General features: G+C 37.0%; 2 protein-coding genes across 2 annotated transcripts in view; both read left to right on the top strand.

The window, feature by feature from the left end:
- The window catches only part of LOC142341660 (AP-2 complex subunit mu-like), an 89,309-nt gene extending 76,334 nt beyond the window's left edge, over positions 1 to 12,975 (top strand). Inside the window, exons 2-9 of the mRNA XM_075392781.1 lie at positions 2,577 to 2,657; positions 4,184 to 4,532; positions 4,853 to 4,988; positions 5,405 to 5,546; positions 5,910 to 6,174; positions 11,526 to 11,623; positions 11,926 to 12,165; positions 12,471 to 12,975. Coding sequence (XP_075248896.1) covers positions 2,584 to 2,657; positions 4,184 to 4,532; positions 4,853 to 4,988; positions 5,405 to 5,546; positions 5,910 to 6,174; positions 11,526 to 11,623; positions 11,926 to 12,165; positions 12,471 to 12,477 — 1,311 coding nt within the window. The 5' untranslated portion in view covers positions 2,577 to 2,583 and the 3' untranslated portion in view covers positions 12,478 to 12,975. The remainder of the gene's footprint in view (positions 1 to 2,576; positions 2,658 to 4,183; positions 4,533 to 4,852; positions 4,989 to 5,404; positions 5,547 to 5,909; positions 6,175 to 11,525; positions 11,624 to 11,925; positions 12,166 to 12,470) is intronic.
- LOC142341659 (programmed cell death protein 4-like) lies at positions 661 to 2,484 on the top strand. Its single transcript, XM_075392780.1, has one exon. The coding sequence runs from the start codon at positions 681 to 683 to the stop codon at positions 2,046 to 2,048; it is 1,368 nt and encodes a 455-aa protein (XP_075248895.1). The 5' UTR covers positions 661 to 680; the 3' UTR covers positions 2,049 to 2,484.
- Positions 12,976 to 17,617: the final 4,642 nt, after the last annotated feature.

Genomic DNA, 17,617 nt, shown 5'->3' with positions numbered 1-17,617 from the left:
CATCAGTTTAATCCAGAGGAAAACTCATTTCTTTGACCACTGGAGGTTGAATGAAAGAGGTTAAATGCTTTGAGTTACGCTGGAATGAATCGAATCCCTGCACTTGGTCTTTCCTTTGATTTCGCAGAAATTATTATGGGATCTTTTCCGTTTGTGGCCCCCAGTACGTTATGCGCCCCCCAGTTACAGAGCACGTGCCATTACATAGTAAATCACTATGTAAAAATATTGCACGTGCGTCTGGGGGTTGCAAATAATATGCGCCCACTAAGCTGGGGGGGCACAAACGGAAAAGATCCTTATTATGAATTAGTGGCGCTACCACTAGTTATTAATAATGGATTGCTAGGAAACAGCGTTTAGCAGTTATAGCGGCCTGTTGTTCTTGTTTCGAAAAGCTCCGTGCTATCGGTTGTTCGTCTGATTTTGCTCTTGTCCACTGAAAAATTGGAAAACACGCAAAGCACGTTACTAGTTTCTAAGTGTACAAATAACCGCGGCTTCTGAGGAGAGGTGAAATTAGGGTCTGCGGTCAGTCGATTGGTGCTTTAGATTTTAGACTTCTCATGCTCTTGACTTCACCTCCTTCCAACGCGACACGCGCGACTCACTGAAAACGCCCGTGATCCTTTTTTGATTAACTTTTTATTGGCATAGCAGTGTTATCGTTTCAGATAGAAATGGAGTCCAAAACGAAAAAACAAACTTCTCACAAAGATCGAGTAAAGGCAAGAAATCAGAGAAGAATGGTAATAGAGACGCCCAAATTGATTCCTAGTAAGACTGAAGTGCAATCAGTTGTAACAACCCGATCGCTGCACGATCAGAATGCACGGGCTGAGTTGTTGACAAGTAAAAGAAACTTAGAGAAGAATCAGAGAAAATCTCGCACTGGTAAAGGACGGGGTATGCCCAAGAAAGGTGGAGCAGGTGGTAAAGGTACTTGGGGAAAACCGGGCGCTATGGATCTTTATGAGGAGGAATCGTTTGATAGAGATGATCCAAATTACGACAGTGAAAGTGAAGATAAAGATGTGAAAATGTTTGGTTACGATGTTCTTCTTACAGCAGAAGAGGCAAAACCAGTAATAGCGAACATTGTGAAGGAATATTTTGACCATGCTGATACTGATGACGTGGCCGATTCGGCATTGGAATTGAACATATCGGGAAATCTTTTCTACCTCTTTGCAAAAGAAGCAATATACCTTGCTTTCGACACTAGCTCAGACTCCAATTTAGAACTAGTTTCAGTTCTCATTTCTGATTTGTATGGATACTCCGTGCTTTTAACTTCCGACATCGAACTAGCATTCGAAGAGTTTTTAGCCGAAATAGATGATATTTCCCTCGACTGTCCGGAGGCGCCGACAATTTTGGGAAAGTTTATTGCACGCTGTGTGGCGGATGACTGTCTACCGCCCAAGTATATCGAAGGACACCCCAAATTGGAATCTTCTGCGAAGGCTAATGAAGCTTTGTCGACTGCTCATAGCTTAGTCACGATGAAACATGGTTTAATTATGCTAGATAATATTTGGAATGCTGGTGATTACCGAAAACCGGTCAAGTATCTGGTAAAGAAGATCAAAAAGATGCTTGCCGAATATCAGAATTCCTTAGACTTCGAAAACTTTACACACACTTTGCACGAACTGGGCATTCCCCATTTTCATCACGAAATAGTTTACGAAATAACTGTCAAGTGTTTAGAGGAAAGTTCCAAGGAGTCTAAGGATAATGAAACTATTGAAACATATTTCAAACTGTTGACTGATTTAACGAAATCGAATATTGTTACCGTTACTCAATTTGATAATGGGCTGAAGCGTGTATATGAGGAAATCGTAGATTTGGCTATTGATATACCCGGGGCGTTCAAGTCCCTAGAAGTTTTTTGCGAAAGGTGTCAAAATGAGCTTTCAGTGCTGGATCCAGCGTTGCATGCTCAATTGAAGTTGGACGCTGAGAAGGCTTTGAAGGAGCAAGAACTTGAGAGTCTTGTGTACGAGACAAAAGATGGGGCAATTGCTGATGCGAGTGCCTAAAAAGTTAAAAACAATCCTTTTAAACATATAATTTGTTTGGATTATGCGGACCTAGAATAAATACCCCGCCCAGATGTCTGTAACCCGCTTAGTTAAGCAGGCGTAATGTAACTAAAGTGTACGCGTCGAATCGTCATTGAAATAGTTATCCGATTTTTTTGGTAGAACTGAAAGCCAGGCTTCGAGTAATCGAAACAAATTGTACTTGCTGTACGTGTGTTCACAAACTTCTTAGATTACTTTAGTGTAAAGCTGAAATAAGCTGCTGTTGACATGCTTCCTGTTCGTTAGTGGGGCTAGATAGCTTATACATGTGTTGTTGAAACAGCGCTTAATATTACTCTTTAATCTGTTTTGACGATAAAGTTCTCTATTTTCTTTCACACAGCCTATCTTGTATAACTAGAGAATTAGAAATAAAGAAGTTTTCATTTTAGATATCTTTTGTAAATTTGAAAAAACAAGCAGTCTTCAAAAGCAGCGTTAAGTTACATTTTATTTGTTAACGGCTGATGTCGACCGTTTTCAGATAAATATGATTGGAGGAGTTTTTGTTTACAACCACAAAGGAGAGATCCTGATTTCTCGCATGTTTCGAAATGATATTGGGTAAGATCTGCTCTGTTGTTTCAGTTCCCCAACATTTAGGAAATGCAGCTAATATTCATTTAAGTTACTTGACTTTGAGTGATGTAAGTATGAAAAGAGTAGAGAGGTATCGTTTGTTAATAGGTGACAGAAAGTTTTGGAGAAATAAGTAAATTGGCATTAGTCTCCTTTCAGATTCGCTATTTAGCTATTACCGAAATATGCAAAATTTTTGCCTTGCCTTTTGACGGTAGAATATTCTTTCGCTTCTGATATTTGAATTATCGAGTGACCTTTTCACGCTTAACTTGATCTTTGAATGAAATTCTCTCCTTCTTAATTTAAATGACTATTATTCAAGTATTGAAATACAATTGATATCGCTCTTCTGAATGAGGAGCCATCCGACGGTTGCGGAAAAACCCACGGAAATAAACCCCCACTTTACTATTAAAAAAGCAGCGCGTTTGGCCATGCCTCAGCGGCCCGTGGGACTTGATATGAAACTATCACAACCTAACAATTTATCACGACCGAAATTCAACTTTAAAATGTTTTTTTTTTTTCGTGGGGGTTTATTTCCTCAACCCGCCATCCGATAATGTTCAAATGCGCCAAAATTGGTTTCAAATTTCAATCTAAATCTTTGTACTGGTTTATAATGAGCTCCAATCACATCATACCACCATGTCAATACCCATTGCGGAAGCAAAAAAATCATTTGTGCCGTTGCAGAGTCCTGTCGTTATAGAACAATTCACTCGTCCACTAGTCGGTTTATTTTTGAATGTGCTTTTTCCTGAAAACGAACAGCTTGAAATGCACCATCTTATCTGTTAAGCAGGAAAAATTTTCGGAGACTAGCATGTTTATATTGAATTGTTGCAAGCCCTATTTTAAGCTTTCAGGACCTACAGTTATTTTTACATATATGAAAATAATAGGTTTTCAAGTTCAATGAGACAGTAAAGAACAAGGAAAAAGACATAGTTCGAGTTTAAGAGAAGCACTTTCTGAGGATTCTTACTTTTTACAGGAATCTGACTGCGGTGCACCTGTAACGCCCTGTTTTGGATTTCTTGAGCTGTTTTTAATTTAGTTTTCAATATGGTACTTTAAGCGCTACGTGACCCTACTGAAAATAAACATGACGTAATTGATTGGTTCTACTTTTTTTCACCCCGATTAATTCAAACCCGCATATCTTAACCCCATATCATTTAGCCCCTCCATAATTTAATACCGCCAATTAGCAGTCAACATTAAAGGCCTATTTTTTCATAATTGAGCGGATAGCTTAATCCTATATTCGGTTGTGATAGTTTCATATCAAGTCCCACGGGCCGCTGAGGCATGGCCAAGTTGTTGGAATTTTAGTAATTTAATATTCCTAGTTTTATAAAATATTAAAATGGGGGTGAAATGATAGAGGGTAAAATGATAGTGGTGTTAAATAATAGAGGGGTGAATAAGAATAAATTGGGGACACCAATTGATTAACGACTTTAATTTTAGCCCCTTCGGCTATAAGAGGACCTGTTTTTTAGCCGCAGTGCTGTTGACGCATTCCGTGTTCATGTAATTCACGCTCGGCAGCAGGTCAAGTCTCCTGTAAACAGCATTGCACGCACAACATTCTTCCACACAAGACTGGGAAACATATGGATTGCAGCTGTTACGAAACAGAACGTAAACGGAGCTCTGGTCTTCGAGTTCATCCACAAATTCAAGCTCTTAATGACGTCATATTTTGGCAAGATTACTGAAGATAACATTAAGAATAACTTTGTGTTGATTTACGAGTTGTTGGATGAGGTGTTGGACTATGGTTACCCACAGAACACAGATAGTGGAATCCTTAAGACGTTTATAACGCAACAGGGCATCAAAACTACGGTACGGATGTTTTATAGTACAAAAGTAAAAACACTATCCTCAAAATAAGTATATTCCTAGCATTATTTGAAACATATGTATGTGTGTACCTGACCTAAATGAAACCGGTAAACTGTCTCATAGTTCAAACGTTTTTGCGGTAATTTTGACTGAGAAGCGTTAAATGTGGGGAAATTGAGTGTGTCAAAATACCAGGAAAGCAATGTATGCACAATACAGATGAAAATGAAGTTTCAGGTTTTTTATTGCATTTTCTGCAGTGTTTCTATCACAAACGAAATGTAAATGTTGACTTGAAAATTTTGGTTTTGTTGTTGCAGACCCGAGAGGAGTCTACTCAGATTACTAGCCAGGTTACAGGACAGATTGCGTGGAGGAGGGAGGGTATCAAGTATAGGAGGAATGAACTGTTTCTCGATGTTTTGGAGAATGTCAACCTCCTCATGTCAGCTCAAGGTCGGGCATAGATTTCGACAACAATTCTCTCTCTGCATTGTGAAATATGACAGTTCTTGACAAGATTTAGAGCTATGCTGAACCATCTATTAAATTTAGGAGAGTCTTGGTGGTCATGTATAATATATCTAGTCATGCTCGAAGAAATAAAATAGCCGACGTATCGATTTTACTGCCAGATTTAACAATATTATGTTGTCCTTGATATATATGGATTTCTGGAACTATTTTAACAATAAAATGTTTAATGAATTGATTCAATCTGAAAATTTGTGGTGCATTCTCAGTTAATAACGAACAAAGAACAGCTATCAAAAAGGTCCTTTGGAAAAGAAAAGAGTAAGTTAAAAATAAAAAAAATAAAAGTTCTCCTTTATTTAATGTTATTCGAATTGAGATAAAAGGCGTGTTTGTAGGTCAGGTTTTGAGCTCTCACGTTGCTGGGCGAGTTGTGATGAAGAGCTTCCTGTCTGGGATGCCAGAGTGTAAATTTGGACTGAATGACAAAATCACTATGGAGAAACAGACAAATGCCAAGAGCGACGACTCAATGTCAAAGTAACTAAATTTAATATTGAACAGACTATGTGATGGAGTTGATTCTTCGGCTAGTTTTGTTGCCGAACGCTTGCACATTAGGTATCCTATGAATTAGATGGAGGTGTTAGTTGTGAACCCTTTTGTATGAAGTTATCAAGATACCATTATCTGAATTTGATGCGGTTATAAAAAAATTCACCATTTGGTTAATCGTGTGGCATATGCTTCTTTAAAGAAGTATCTGCTTTAAGCCAAGACTATATCAGTTATGGTGTATTTGCAATTGTTATCCCTAATAAATTTATCCATTCTGTTTTTGATGAAATCTTCAGAACGGTTATTCGCAAATCGGTCTCTTGACAATGTGGTCGTCTATTTCAGGACAGCAAACAAGACTAGTATCGCGATTGACGACTGTACATTCCACCAATGCGTAAAGCTGTCCAAGTTTGAGTCAGAGAGAGCCATCAGTTTCATTCCACCTGATGGAGAGTTTGAGTTGATGAAGTATAGGACTACCAATGACATTGCTCTCCCATTCAGAGTGCATCCAATGGTCACAGAGAGGGACAAGAAACACTCGATGGACTACAAAGTCATCCTCAAGTCCAACTTCAAACCAGCCATTCAAGCACAGAAAATTGAGGTGACTTAGACCACAGGAATCTTAGATCGATTTATCGCTTTGTTCGTTATAGCTTCCGCTTCCTATGGTCCCACTTTCTTCCGTGCCTTCCGGGGCATGGGAGTTTAATTTTTGCGCCTTATGTGATGAGACAAGTCTCATTTAGTGACTTTTTTGTGCTGGGTTTGTGATGTAAGTTAAATTGTGACGCGTTACAATATAATGATATACGATACATAGAGCTCCCTTGTCAGAGTGAAACAGGAGAGATCTTGAAGAAGGGGAGCATAGAAGAGTGATCCTGTTGCTTGTACGCCGTAATTTTTAAACAGCCGCAAAACGATAGCTGGGGCTATTATTGCAGAAGTCAAATTATAGCGATGTTTTTAAAGGGAGCAAAAAAAGTGATTGCTTGAAGCGCGATTCTTTTTTTTTCAAATTTCACTTAAAGTGGAGTGCCAAATTGGTGTTCTAACAGATTTTCGGTTTTTGATAGCAATTTTTTTTTCACGTGCAGCAGCAGCAATTAAACTTCTATTTGGGATTTTTTTTCCTGAATTTTTGGGTCTTTCCCATTATAGCCCCCAGCTTAGTGGTCAGATAACCTATGGTTCTAAAAGGCCATACATGCTTGAATATGCACAGTTCTTTTGTTGAATTCAGCACAGGGCAGTTAATTGCTGCTGACTTCGACACTGTTTGTTTTTAAAACAATATCGGTAATTTTTTGTTTTGCCCGTTTCTGTATCTTTTTGTTATGTGCTCTCGAACGAAGTCTGAAAGTCTGAAGCTATTATTGTAATCGTGTCTGGCTTTTATATGGAAAATGTTTGCTTCAGCGGTTTCTTCTATTCTGTTCTATTTCTATTCTATTATTTCGATTTCACTTCTCAAGTGACTTTTATACGCTTGACCCTGAGTAGTGTGAGTTGCGCGCAATCAGAAATTAAGTCTGGTACTCAAATGAAAGCGATTTTGAGCGATCACAGCATTTTGCTTCTATAGCTTAGTGATAAATGTCCCCCACTCGCAAAGAGGTCGCTGGTTCGAACCCCCCTCAGTCAGAAGTTGTTGAACCATGAAAATTTCTATCCTCGCCAGTCGTTCGAAATCAATTCCTCTGACTTTAGTCGGTTTGTTCTAATTTGTTAGTATCGTTAATTACTGGCCTCAGTGGCTCTTTAAGGAGGCGTCATAGAAGCAGTTTTATTTTCTATCGATAAAAAGGTTTTTATTGCTCTCTGACGAAGTTTGTAGCAATTATATTAGTCCTGTCGGTCTTTCTTATGCGATTATTCGCTTGACCGATTTTTCGTCTGACGCTTTTGACTTTTGTCCTCAAAAACGGGATAAACAGGTAGCGTCCAGCGAGCATTAGGTGCTCTTAGAGCCTTTCAGCCCTGTTTCAGCTGAAACTGTTTTGGAGACTATAATTATGGTGTGAAGGGTGGATCTTAGGGGTTGAAGACCCCTCTACTGATGACCCCCTCATTGCATGTTACCCTCAACACACCGTTGACTCGCCTATCAGCCCCCGGTGCACCCCCCTCCCCCCACCGTGGCTACTGACGAAATACCGATCGCTAAAGGCACGCAATTTTATACTAATTTTCACAATTTTTTCAAGCTTTTTTGAAAATTTTTGTCATCTTTGAGTTTTATCAGCCCAAGGTGTCAAGGAACCTCCTCTAAGGTTTGATTGTAGGTTGCTGCATAATTTCTAGTGGTAGTGGAATGATTTCAACCTTTTAACATTACGAGTTTTTGCATTTTTTTAACAAAACGTGCAATTTTTTCAAATTTTTGACATTTTTCCGTTTTCAGGTCTTTCCAGACCCAGAGACCAGAAAACTTTTTAAGGGGTTTGATAATTAGTTACTCGCAAATTTTTATTGGCCATGGAATAGGTTTTCAACTTTTGAATGTCAAAAATTTTTTCAATTTTTTTGATGAAATTTGATTTTTTTCAAGTTATGAAAATTTGTTTTGGATTTTTTCAGCCTCAAGAGTCAATGAACCTCCGGTAGGAATTGAAAATTGAGTAATGTATAATTTGTAGATGTATTGGGATGTCTTGCAAGATTTTAACATTGCGAATAAGTTACTGGATTGTTTTTGTTGGTCATGGATTAATTTTCAACTTTTAATATCACAAGTTTTAGCAATTTTTTATTTAAAAAAAACTTGCATTTTTAAGTTTTTTGAAAATTTTTGTCATCTTTGAGTTTTATCAGCCCAAGGTGTCAAGGAACCTCCTCTAAGGTTTGATTGTAGGTTGCTGCATAATTTCTAGTGGTAGTGGAATGATTTCAACCTTTTAACATTACGAGTTTTTGCATTTTTTTTAACAAAACGTGCAATTTCTTCAAGTTTTTTGACATTTTTCCGTTTTCAGGTCTTTCCAGACCCAGAGACCAGAAAACTTTTTAAGTGGTTTGATAATAAGTTACTGGCAAATTTTTATTGGCCATGGAATAGGTTTTCAACTTTTGAATGTCAAAAATTTTTTCAATTTTTTTGATGAAATTTGATTTTTTTCAAGTTATGAGAATTTGTTTTGGATTTTTTCAGCCTCAAGAGTCAATGAACCTCCGGTAGGAATTGAAAATTGAGTAATGTATAATTTGTAGATGTATTGGGATGTCTTGCAAGTTTTTAACATTGCGAATAAGTTACTGGATTGTTTTTGTTGGTCATGGATTAATTTTCATCTTTTAATATCACAAGTTTTAGCAATTTTTTATTTAAAAAAACTTGCATTTTTAAGTTTTTTGAATTTTTTTGTCAGTTTTTAGGTTTATCTAGCCTCATGAGCCACGGAACTTTCTCTAGGGTTTGATAATTCATTAATACATAGCTAATTGCTTTAATGGAATGTTTTCCAAGATTTTAATATCACGAATTTAAGCATGTTTGAAAAATATTCATGTTTTTGAATTTTTTCCTGCACCAGGGACCTCTTCCAAGGTTTGATAATAAGCTGCTGCATAATTTTTAAAGTAAATGGAATCGTGATCATTTTTTATGACTACAGTTTTAGTAATTTTTTGATAAAATTTAAATTTTCTAACTTTTGGAAAATTTTTTTTCCAAGTGTATGGATCTTTATGAGCCAGTCAAACTAATTCAGGCTTGAAACAGGATACCGGATAGTCTCTTGAGACAATGAAATGGTTCCTAAGGTAGTAATATCTTGAATTATAGCAAAACGAAGCTTCTCAAAATTTGGAGATGGATTACTTGACAGTACTTTCGAGACATAGAATGATTGAGCTTTTTTTAACCGCGAAATTGATTACTTTGGTTTTTACTATTGGCTTTTCAGTTTTTTATATGATTTAATTACTAACAAGGCTGGAAAACTAAAAGTTGCAGAGTTTTATCCCATCATGGAAATTATTCCTATCTCTCTTGCTCCTTCTGTCGGATAGAGTCACGGTTTTCTCGTTCACGGTTTATCTCTATCTCTCTATTTTGTTGATGCTGCACTTCAGCTGCTGTTGTGGCTGAACGTCATCATCTCTGATCCTCATTAACAATGAGTTATAGTAGAAATGTTTTTTTAAATCATAAATGACTTAACAGGCACTTATGAAATCATTGTTAATTCCTCTCAAAAATATTTTGTAGCAAATATACTAATTCTCTTTGTCTCTTTTATGCAGTATTTTACTTTGCCGATTTGTCGTCTGACCCATTTGACTTTCGTCTTCAGAAACGGGATGAAGAGGTAGCGCCCAGTTTGCATAAAGTTTTCCCAGTAGTTTTCAGGTTTAACCCAGTAGTCTTCAGGTATACGATTAACAGAAACTGTTTTTGGAGACTTATACTTATGTTGTGAATGGCGTTTCTTAGAAATTGATTCCACACCTCCACCCAACCACCGCCCCCACAACCCTCCGCTTCTTCGATTAATCTATATTAGCCTCACTAAACCGTGGCTATCTACTGAGCCAACCGCTCGCAAGGCTAATCTAAAGCGAAGTGCACCGCTCGCCGGTCGTTTGAGAGCAATTCGTGAGTTTTCAGGACTTCATGAGTTTTGGGTGGTCCTATTTGTCGATCTGAATCATCATCAGAACAATTATCTTCGTAGCTAATGAGGCTGAAACAAATTGACTGAATGGTTTCAGATAATAACTTATGCTTTCTATGACTTTGGCCCATTTTTTTTTGAAATGGTAAATTTGTGAGTTTTACCCGTTTTGTTCATTTTTTATAACATGTCGCTTTAATGACAATTGTAATAGTTTCCTAATGAGGTTCATAAATCTAATTGATTACCTTGTTTGTTAGTGTTTTTTGTTTGACTTTTCTTCTCTAAAGATTTAACTGGATTTTACTTTTTCTTAAAAATAAAAGTTCTAAGTCGCGTTTTAGTCTGGCGTGATTGTGGTCAATTTATGGACTCAACTTTCAACTGTCGCTTTAGTTGACTGAGGTACCATTTTTTAGTGAATTTTTGAATCTTGCCTTCATTTGTAGTCTGCAGTTTTTTGTCCCCTTTTTCACACCAGAGAACTGCTAATGGTTGTTCTATGCCTTGAAAAGTTTGATGTTGTTAATGATTGAAATTTTTAGTACTAGCTTTTGTTACTTCGACGTAACAGTCTTGTTTTTCTTATTTTTTTTGTGCACATCGGATCCTGTGCTTTGTTGAATGTCAAAGTTTTATAATGCCGGGGAAATGTTGATTGTCAGGTCCTTAGTTTGTTCAAGTGTTTTGATTGCATTTGAGGAAGGACTAGGACTGGTCTTGCTATTTTTGTGAAGATTTTTGTTACGACCATATGATGCCGCGATAGCTTTGAAGTTCATTCATTTATGCAATTCCGACTAAATAGCTTAAGTGACGTAACGTCCTTCTGCAGTAAGTTTTTTGTTCATTCACGTGGTTAAGTTTTTGGTCACAAGTGGCTTACTCACTCTTAAAATTGACTTTCCCCATTTTCATTGACTTACTTTAATTGATGGAGATAATATCCACTGATTGTGTGTCACTCTCAGTGGAAGACTGAACATTATTGAATATAATCTTCAATCTTCTAATTGAAGATAATTTGAAAACAGCTAATAGGAGCAGAAATGAATTATACAGATTCTTGTTAAAAATATCTCAGCAACTAATAAAAATGAGAGCAAGTTCTTTTTGTGTCCATTTTTAATATCTTTTTGAGAATGCAGATCTACGGAGCCAGCGCGGTTACTTTCTAATGACCTGCTTGCTATGATTTTTATATAGTTGAGAGCAAGCTCATTTAACAGCGAACTGGAAATTTTCATGATTGGCGACTGATTTTATTGACATCAAAAGTTGAGTGGTAGATGTTTGCCTAAATTCTTGATTGAGAAAAGTTGTCTCGGTGTTCTAGGTTAAGATTCCGATTCCTCCGAATGCCACAAATGTGCAGCTGATTTGTATGAAGGGAAGAGCCAAGTACAAGTCGGGGGAGAACATCATCTCTTGGAAGTTAGTTTCATTTCATTCCTATTGTAGAAACTGCCAGATTTCGCTAAAGTTGCAATTTAAGATTTACTTGGTCAGCTGTGCGGTGAATTATAATGGTTTCTCATTATTACCTGTTATTAGGTCATGCTCTCTTAATCTAATGAAAAATGAATAATATTGGCAAGCTTCTATTTGGAGCGGAACTTCGCTTTAGACATCAGTCGGCTTGTAAGATTCAAGTTTCTAATTTTCTATTTTTGATAGAAGAACGAGGAGCGCATGTTCCATGTATTTTCTGTGCAATAATTCTCTGCTGTTCGAAGGATAAAGAGGATGGGCGGCTCTAAAGATGCGACACTGACAGCAGACGTTGAGTTCATGGACAGCAAGGACAGGAAAAAGTGGACTAGACCACCTATCTCCATGAACTTCGAGGTGCCCTTCGCCCCCAGTGGGCTGAAAGTGAGGTACCTGAAGGTGTTTGAACCCAAACTGAACTACAGTGACCATGAGACAGTCAAGTGGGTCAGATACATTGGCAAGAGTGGTATCTACGAGACAAGGTTAGTCTTTAATCTAAATACACGTAATAGGAAAACAGTGAAAAAAATTGGTTTGAAATTCCTCCTAATAAGCCCCCAATTAAAATGATTTTTTGATCCACTCATCTACTAGTTGGAGAAACAGTTCATATAACTACAAGAGTAAATTGGTTTCAACTGCTGTAAGGTTGACGATTCGTTTGTTGTATTCTGCAGCCCCTCAGCCTCTTCTATTCAATTTTTCATTTTCTGCAGTATTAACGTTTGAAATATTAGCTAAACCAACCAGTAAACAAAATATGAGATTGGTTTTGTTTGTATTTCAGAATATAAGGCAAGATAATGATGAAAATGACACTGCATGCTTTTCAATTGATGATCCGACCTCTATTTATCAACAGTAATAGCCAACTTTTTACATCACTTCAAATCGTCGAAGTTCTGGAATCAACTGCACCAACCTTAACTACAATTATGCTCAGTAAGAGACGACAGTTTTAATTAAACATCCTGACTGCTGAAATATCTCAAATTTGTGTTGCAATTTTCCCTTAGTAATCAATCAATAATTAAGCAATCGTGCAGCGTATTTATGGCGATTATTTGAAAATCTGATTCTGTTAACTGTCCACCTTTCAAGTGTACAACCACTACCACCTTACGTGCTTTTCTGCTATTGTAAGCCTATAATTCATGTTAGATGTTTAGAGATGTATGAATGTGATAAATTGTTTAATTTAATGTGTATAAAGCTGTAGCTGGACTGCTATGTCATTTGTACTTTTTCGAATTATCTATTGAAATTCAACCTACCAATGTTTTTTTTTCAAAGTACTCTCACATCGTTTTGAATGCAAACATCAGAGGAACGAGCAATTTATCCCCCTGTTACCAAGATTGTGAGTTATCAATTAAACACCTAAGCAAATTTGCGATACAATAACATCAAAAAAATTGGGCTGATTTAGTCAGCTTTTCTCAGTTTTTCTACCATATTCTTCATTTCTTCAACTTTTTTATAGTTCTATTTTTAATTTTCTATGCTGATGATAAATATATCTCAAACTTCACTGGGTTTCAACTTTTCTCCAGTTATTTGATTTTCTCTAAGCTTGTCGTGTTGTTGCTTTTATTCCGACGTTCAGATTTTTAGGTTTCTTGTTTGATTAATTGCTCTCAGCCGAAGTTTCTGGCAATTCTAATAGTCCTGTGGTCTTTTTACGATTCGAACAGGAGTATTGATATTCTACATTTTTTTATAGCTGACGCAAGCTTGTTCATTACTTGAACTTTTGACTTTTGTTTTCGAACATTGACTTCTGTTTTACAACGTTGACGTCTGTTTTCGAACATTTGACTTCGCTACCGCGCCCCACTATCGCTTGATCCCCCATCGTTTACCCCTCCTCCCATGCTAGCATCCTTATGACCCACCTGTTTACTACCGAAGCCAACCGCTCGTCCGTCATTTCAGAGGAATTCGCCCGACGTTAGTCGGTTGTGTTTAGTTCCTGCTGTTAATTATTTTTGAAACGATTCGACTTTAGTGTCTTTTCGTTTTTTTACTGTGGTTTCTGATCCATGAGAATTATAATTTTTAAATAGGACTCGGTGGTTTTTATTATATGGCTTCTTCATAATTTTTAAATGAAATTTCTTTTAATTCCGAGGTCCATTTTTTAGGAATTCGAATATTTTCAATTTTGACATCCCTTGGCGCTAGATTGTCACCGCTGTACACACTATGCTTTGATAATTTTTGCCCTAACTGAAAATTTGTTCTTTTCCCGGTTTCTAATTTTTGGAATTAACAAAAATAGGAATAGCGAACTTCTAGACCATTAGTACAAAATCGAATTCAATAATGCGATTGAAATAGGTTTTTTTTTCACCGAAGTTGGACAATTCAGCTTTTAGCTATTATTAATTGCTCTTGAACGGAGTTCATAGCAGTTATTGTAAACGTATGTGTCTTTTTTATTAATAGCCGCACAGCGATAGCTGGGGCTATTATTGGCCTTCTTTTGGTTTTTAATAGCCGCCCTCATCTTCTCAGCCGGCTATTATTGCGCTCGTATTTTTTTTTTACTTCGTCAAACTTTTTTTCGCTTTACCATTTTGCCGCTTTTTCGACATTTTGCGTGAAATCTTTTTGACTTCTCTAGGCTAGTTTCTCTCTTCTCTCATTCTGCTAAAAGTGAATTTGAACATCAGTTGCTAAGCAAAGCAATTCAAAATGAACAGAGTCGGTATAAAAAATTGAAGTCAGAAATAGAAACGGGATAAACCCATAAAGCCCAATTTTAGATGCCCGCTATTTGAACGTCGTTCCTATAAGTTTTAGTTACCACCTCTAATGCTTATTGGTGTTGATAGTAGCCCCTGTAGCCTCTCTCTAAGAAACAGAAGTATGTTCAACTACGAAATGCCATCAAAATAAATTGGACTTTTTTTTCAATATATTCTATTCGTTCTTTTTTTTCAATATATTCTATTCGTTCAATCCCAATCATGCTTATTGGAATCAACGGCGGCTATTTTCCGGCAATCTGCCGGGTATGTTTTTAATTTCATGGTCATGATTTTTGTTACGACCATATGACGTCACAGCCACTTTTTGTTCATTTGTTCATGCAATTTCAACTGAATTGCATGTGTGACGTCATTTTTCGCTCTTAGTGGAGCGACTTTTTTGTTCATGCGCGTGATTAAATTTTTGGTCACACTTGACTTACCTCACTCTCAAAAATGACTTCATCAATTTGAAATTGACTTTTATTTACTTTAATTCACAGAGATTAGGTCAAATGGGTGTGTGTCACTCTAAATGAAGGTTATTTGAGATCAGCTAAAAGAGGCAGCAATAACTTTAATCAAAATATAACAGATCAGCCTTCAATGAAAAGACGATTTTTTTTGGTCTGTCTGTTTAATAGCCGCACAGCGATAGCTGAGGCTATTATTGGCCTTCTCTTGTTTTTTTTTTATTTCGTCGTCGTGATTTTTGTTACGACCATATGACGTCACAGCCAATTTTTGTTCATTCGTTCATGCAATTTCAACTGAATTGCATGTGTGACGTCATTTTTCGCTCTTAGTGGAGCGAGTTTTTATGTTCATGCGCGTGATTAAATTTTTGGTCACGCTTGACTTACCTCACTCTCAAAAATGACTTCCTCACTTTGAAATTGACTTATTTACTTTAATTCAAAGAGATAAGGTCAAATGGGTGTGTATCACTCTAAATGAAGGTTATTTGAGATCAGCTAATAGAGGCAGTAATAACTTATACAGATTTTAAATCAAAATATAACATATCAGCCTTCAATGAAAAGACGAATTTTTTTGGTCTGTCTTTTTTACTGTTTTTTTAGAGTGCCGGTCTACGAATCTATTGCGGCTATTTTCTGGCAATCTGCCAGCTATGTTTTACTGTTTTTTTAGACTGCCGATCTACGAATCTATTGCGGCTATGTTCTGGCAATCTGCCAGCTATGTTGCAAATTTTTCGATTGGCAATTTTGCGTTTTTCTTCTAGAACATTCTTTGACTTCTCAAGTGACTTTCTCACGCTTTCGTTCTTCATTTTTGAGTGATCTCTATTGCTCCGAAGTAAAGCGTGTTGCTAATATTAAATCGATTGCAGAATAGCAGAGGCAAGTGATTCGTAGCTCAGTGGTTAGTGCGTATGCTTGTGGATCGGGAGGTCAATGGTTAGAATCCCGTCGGAGGAAAGGTTTTTTGCACCCATAAACAAAAATTGATCTAGGCTACAGCCCGAATTAAATTGCCTCACCTATCGTTCAAGAGCAACTCTTCCGACATTTGTCAGTTTATGTTACCTAGGCTGTAAATAGGCTGTCTATTTCTCCACCTGTTTCAATCCGGACGTGGGTCAGTGGTCGATGGGTGCTATTTTCCGGCAATCTGCTATTGAAGTGATATAGGAGAATTTCGGTGATTTTTCGCAAACATTTTGTCGTTTATTTGTAAGCGTTTCCAAACTTGTATGATTCAATTGAATTAGTGGAATGAATACCTTTCAGGTGCTGTATTGTTCCCTAGAATAAAAATGTGCGAACAGAAGTGCATATTTCAGTAATGTATTAAAAATTGTATTTTTATTTATTTTTTGCTATGTAGGAGTTTGAAACAAAGCTTTTGAATTGTGCAAGAAAGCGAACAATAATTCTGCAACAAGAGCAAACAATGCTTGTGTTCTGTAAGACAGCTAGATACCTGCGTTTTCTATCCTGTTCGACATCCGTTATCAGTTGCTCTCAGACGAGGTTTGTAGCAATTATTATTATTGTTGATCTTTTTTGTCTGCCGTTTAGTGATCTGGCCGAATTGTTTTTCGTCAAAAGGGTCCTGATAAACTGATGAAACCGAAGGGGTCAGAGCTTTTTTGGCATTTGGATCGTAGATTGCGGCAAAAACTGGATACGCAAAACTTGTAATTTGCAATTTTTGAAGTTTAAGGTCACGTGCTTCTTCGCCCCAATTTTTTTTTCGATAACTTATAGCTGGGTACTATCAACTTCTGCCTGGCCAATTGAGATTATGGCCAAGTGGGTTATGTTCTGACTATTAACTATTTCTTCTCTTTCGTAGTTTTTTTGCATGTCTTTTTTTAATTAGACCAAATTAGATAAATTACTTCACTACTCCGAAGTTACATTGTTTAATTGCTCTCAAACGAAGTTTGTAGCAATTATATTAGTCCTGTCGGCCTTTTTTATGCGATTTTTCGCTTGACCGATTTTTCGTCTGACGCTTTTGACTTTTCGTCCTCAAAAACGGGATAAACAGGTAGTGCCCAGCGGGCATTAAGTGCTCTTAGAGCCTTTCAGCTCTGTTTCAGCTCAAACTGTTGGAGACTTAATACTTATGTTGTGAAAGGCGGTTCTTAGAGGTTGACGACACCCCCACTGTTGACCCCCCTATTGCCCCCAACCTCCCACGGCGCTGTTGCCCCCCACCCCACTGTTGCACGCCCCCTCACCATCAGACCCCCGGTGTACACCCCCACCTCCCGTGGCAATTTTATACTACTTTTCACAAATTTTTTCAAGTTTTTTTTGAAAATTTGTCATTTTTTTTTGTGTTTTTTCAGCCCTAGGAACCTCCTCGAGGGTTTTATGTTACGTTACTGCATAGTTTCTAGTGGTAGTGGAATGGTTTCAACATTTTAACATCACGAATTTTAGCCTTTTTTTTGAAAAAACGTGCAATTTTTTCCAATTTTTTCGACATTTATATTTTATTATCCACCGCTCGCTGGTCGTTTGAGAGCAATTCGCCCGACGTTAGTCGGTTATGTTTACTGTTCTAGTCAATGATAGATATATTAAAAGCAATAATTTACTCGGAAAATCAAAATTTAATACATTTAGCGTCAACCCAACAGCTATCAAAATTTATAATTACTTGAAATGTTAGTCACGCCCAGATGAACAACTACGAACGAGGA

The sequence above is a fragment of the Convolutriloba macropyga genome, chromosome 6, assembly GCF_964194025.1.
Source record: "Convolutriloba macropyga chromosome 6, txConMacr16.3, whole genome shotgun sequence".
Classification (NCBI taxonomy): Eukaryota; Metazoa; Xenacoelomorpha; order Acoela; family Convolutidae; genus Convolutriloba; species Convolutriloba macropyga.
The sequence above is the reverse complement of the archived record's forward strand: the minus strand, read 5'-3'. Positions and strand labels throughout refer to the sequence as shown.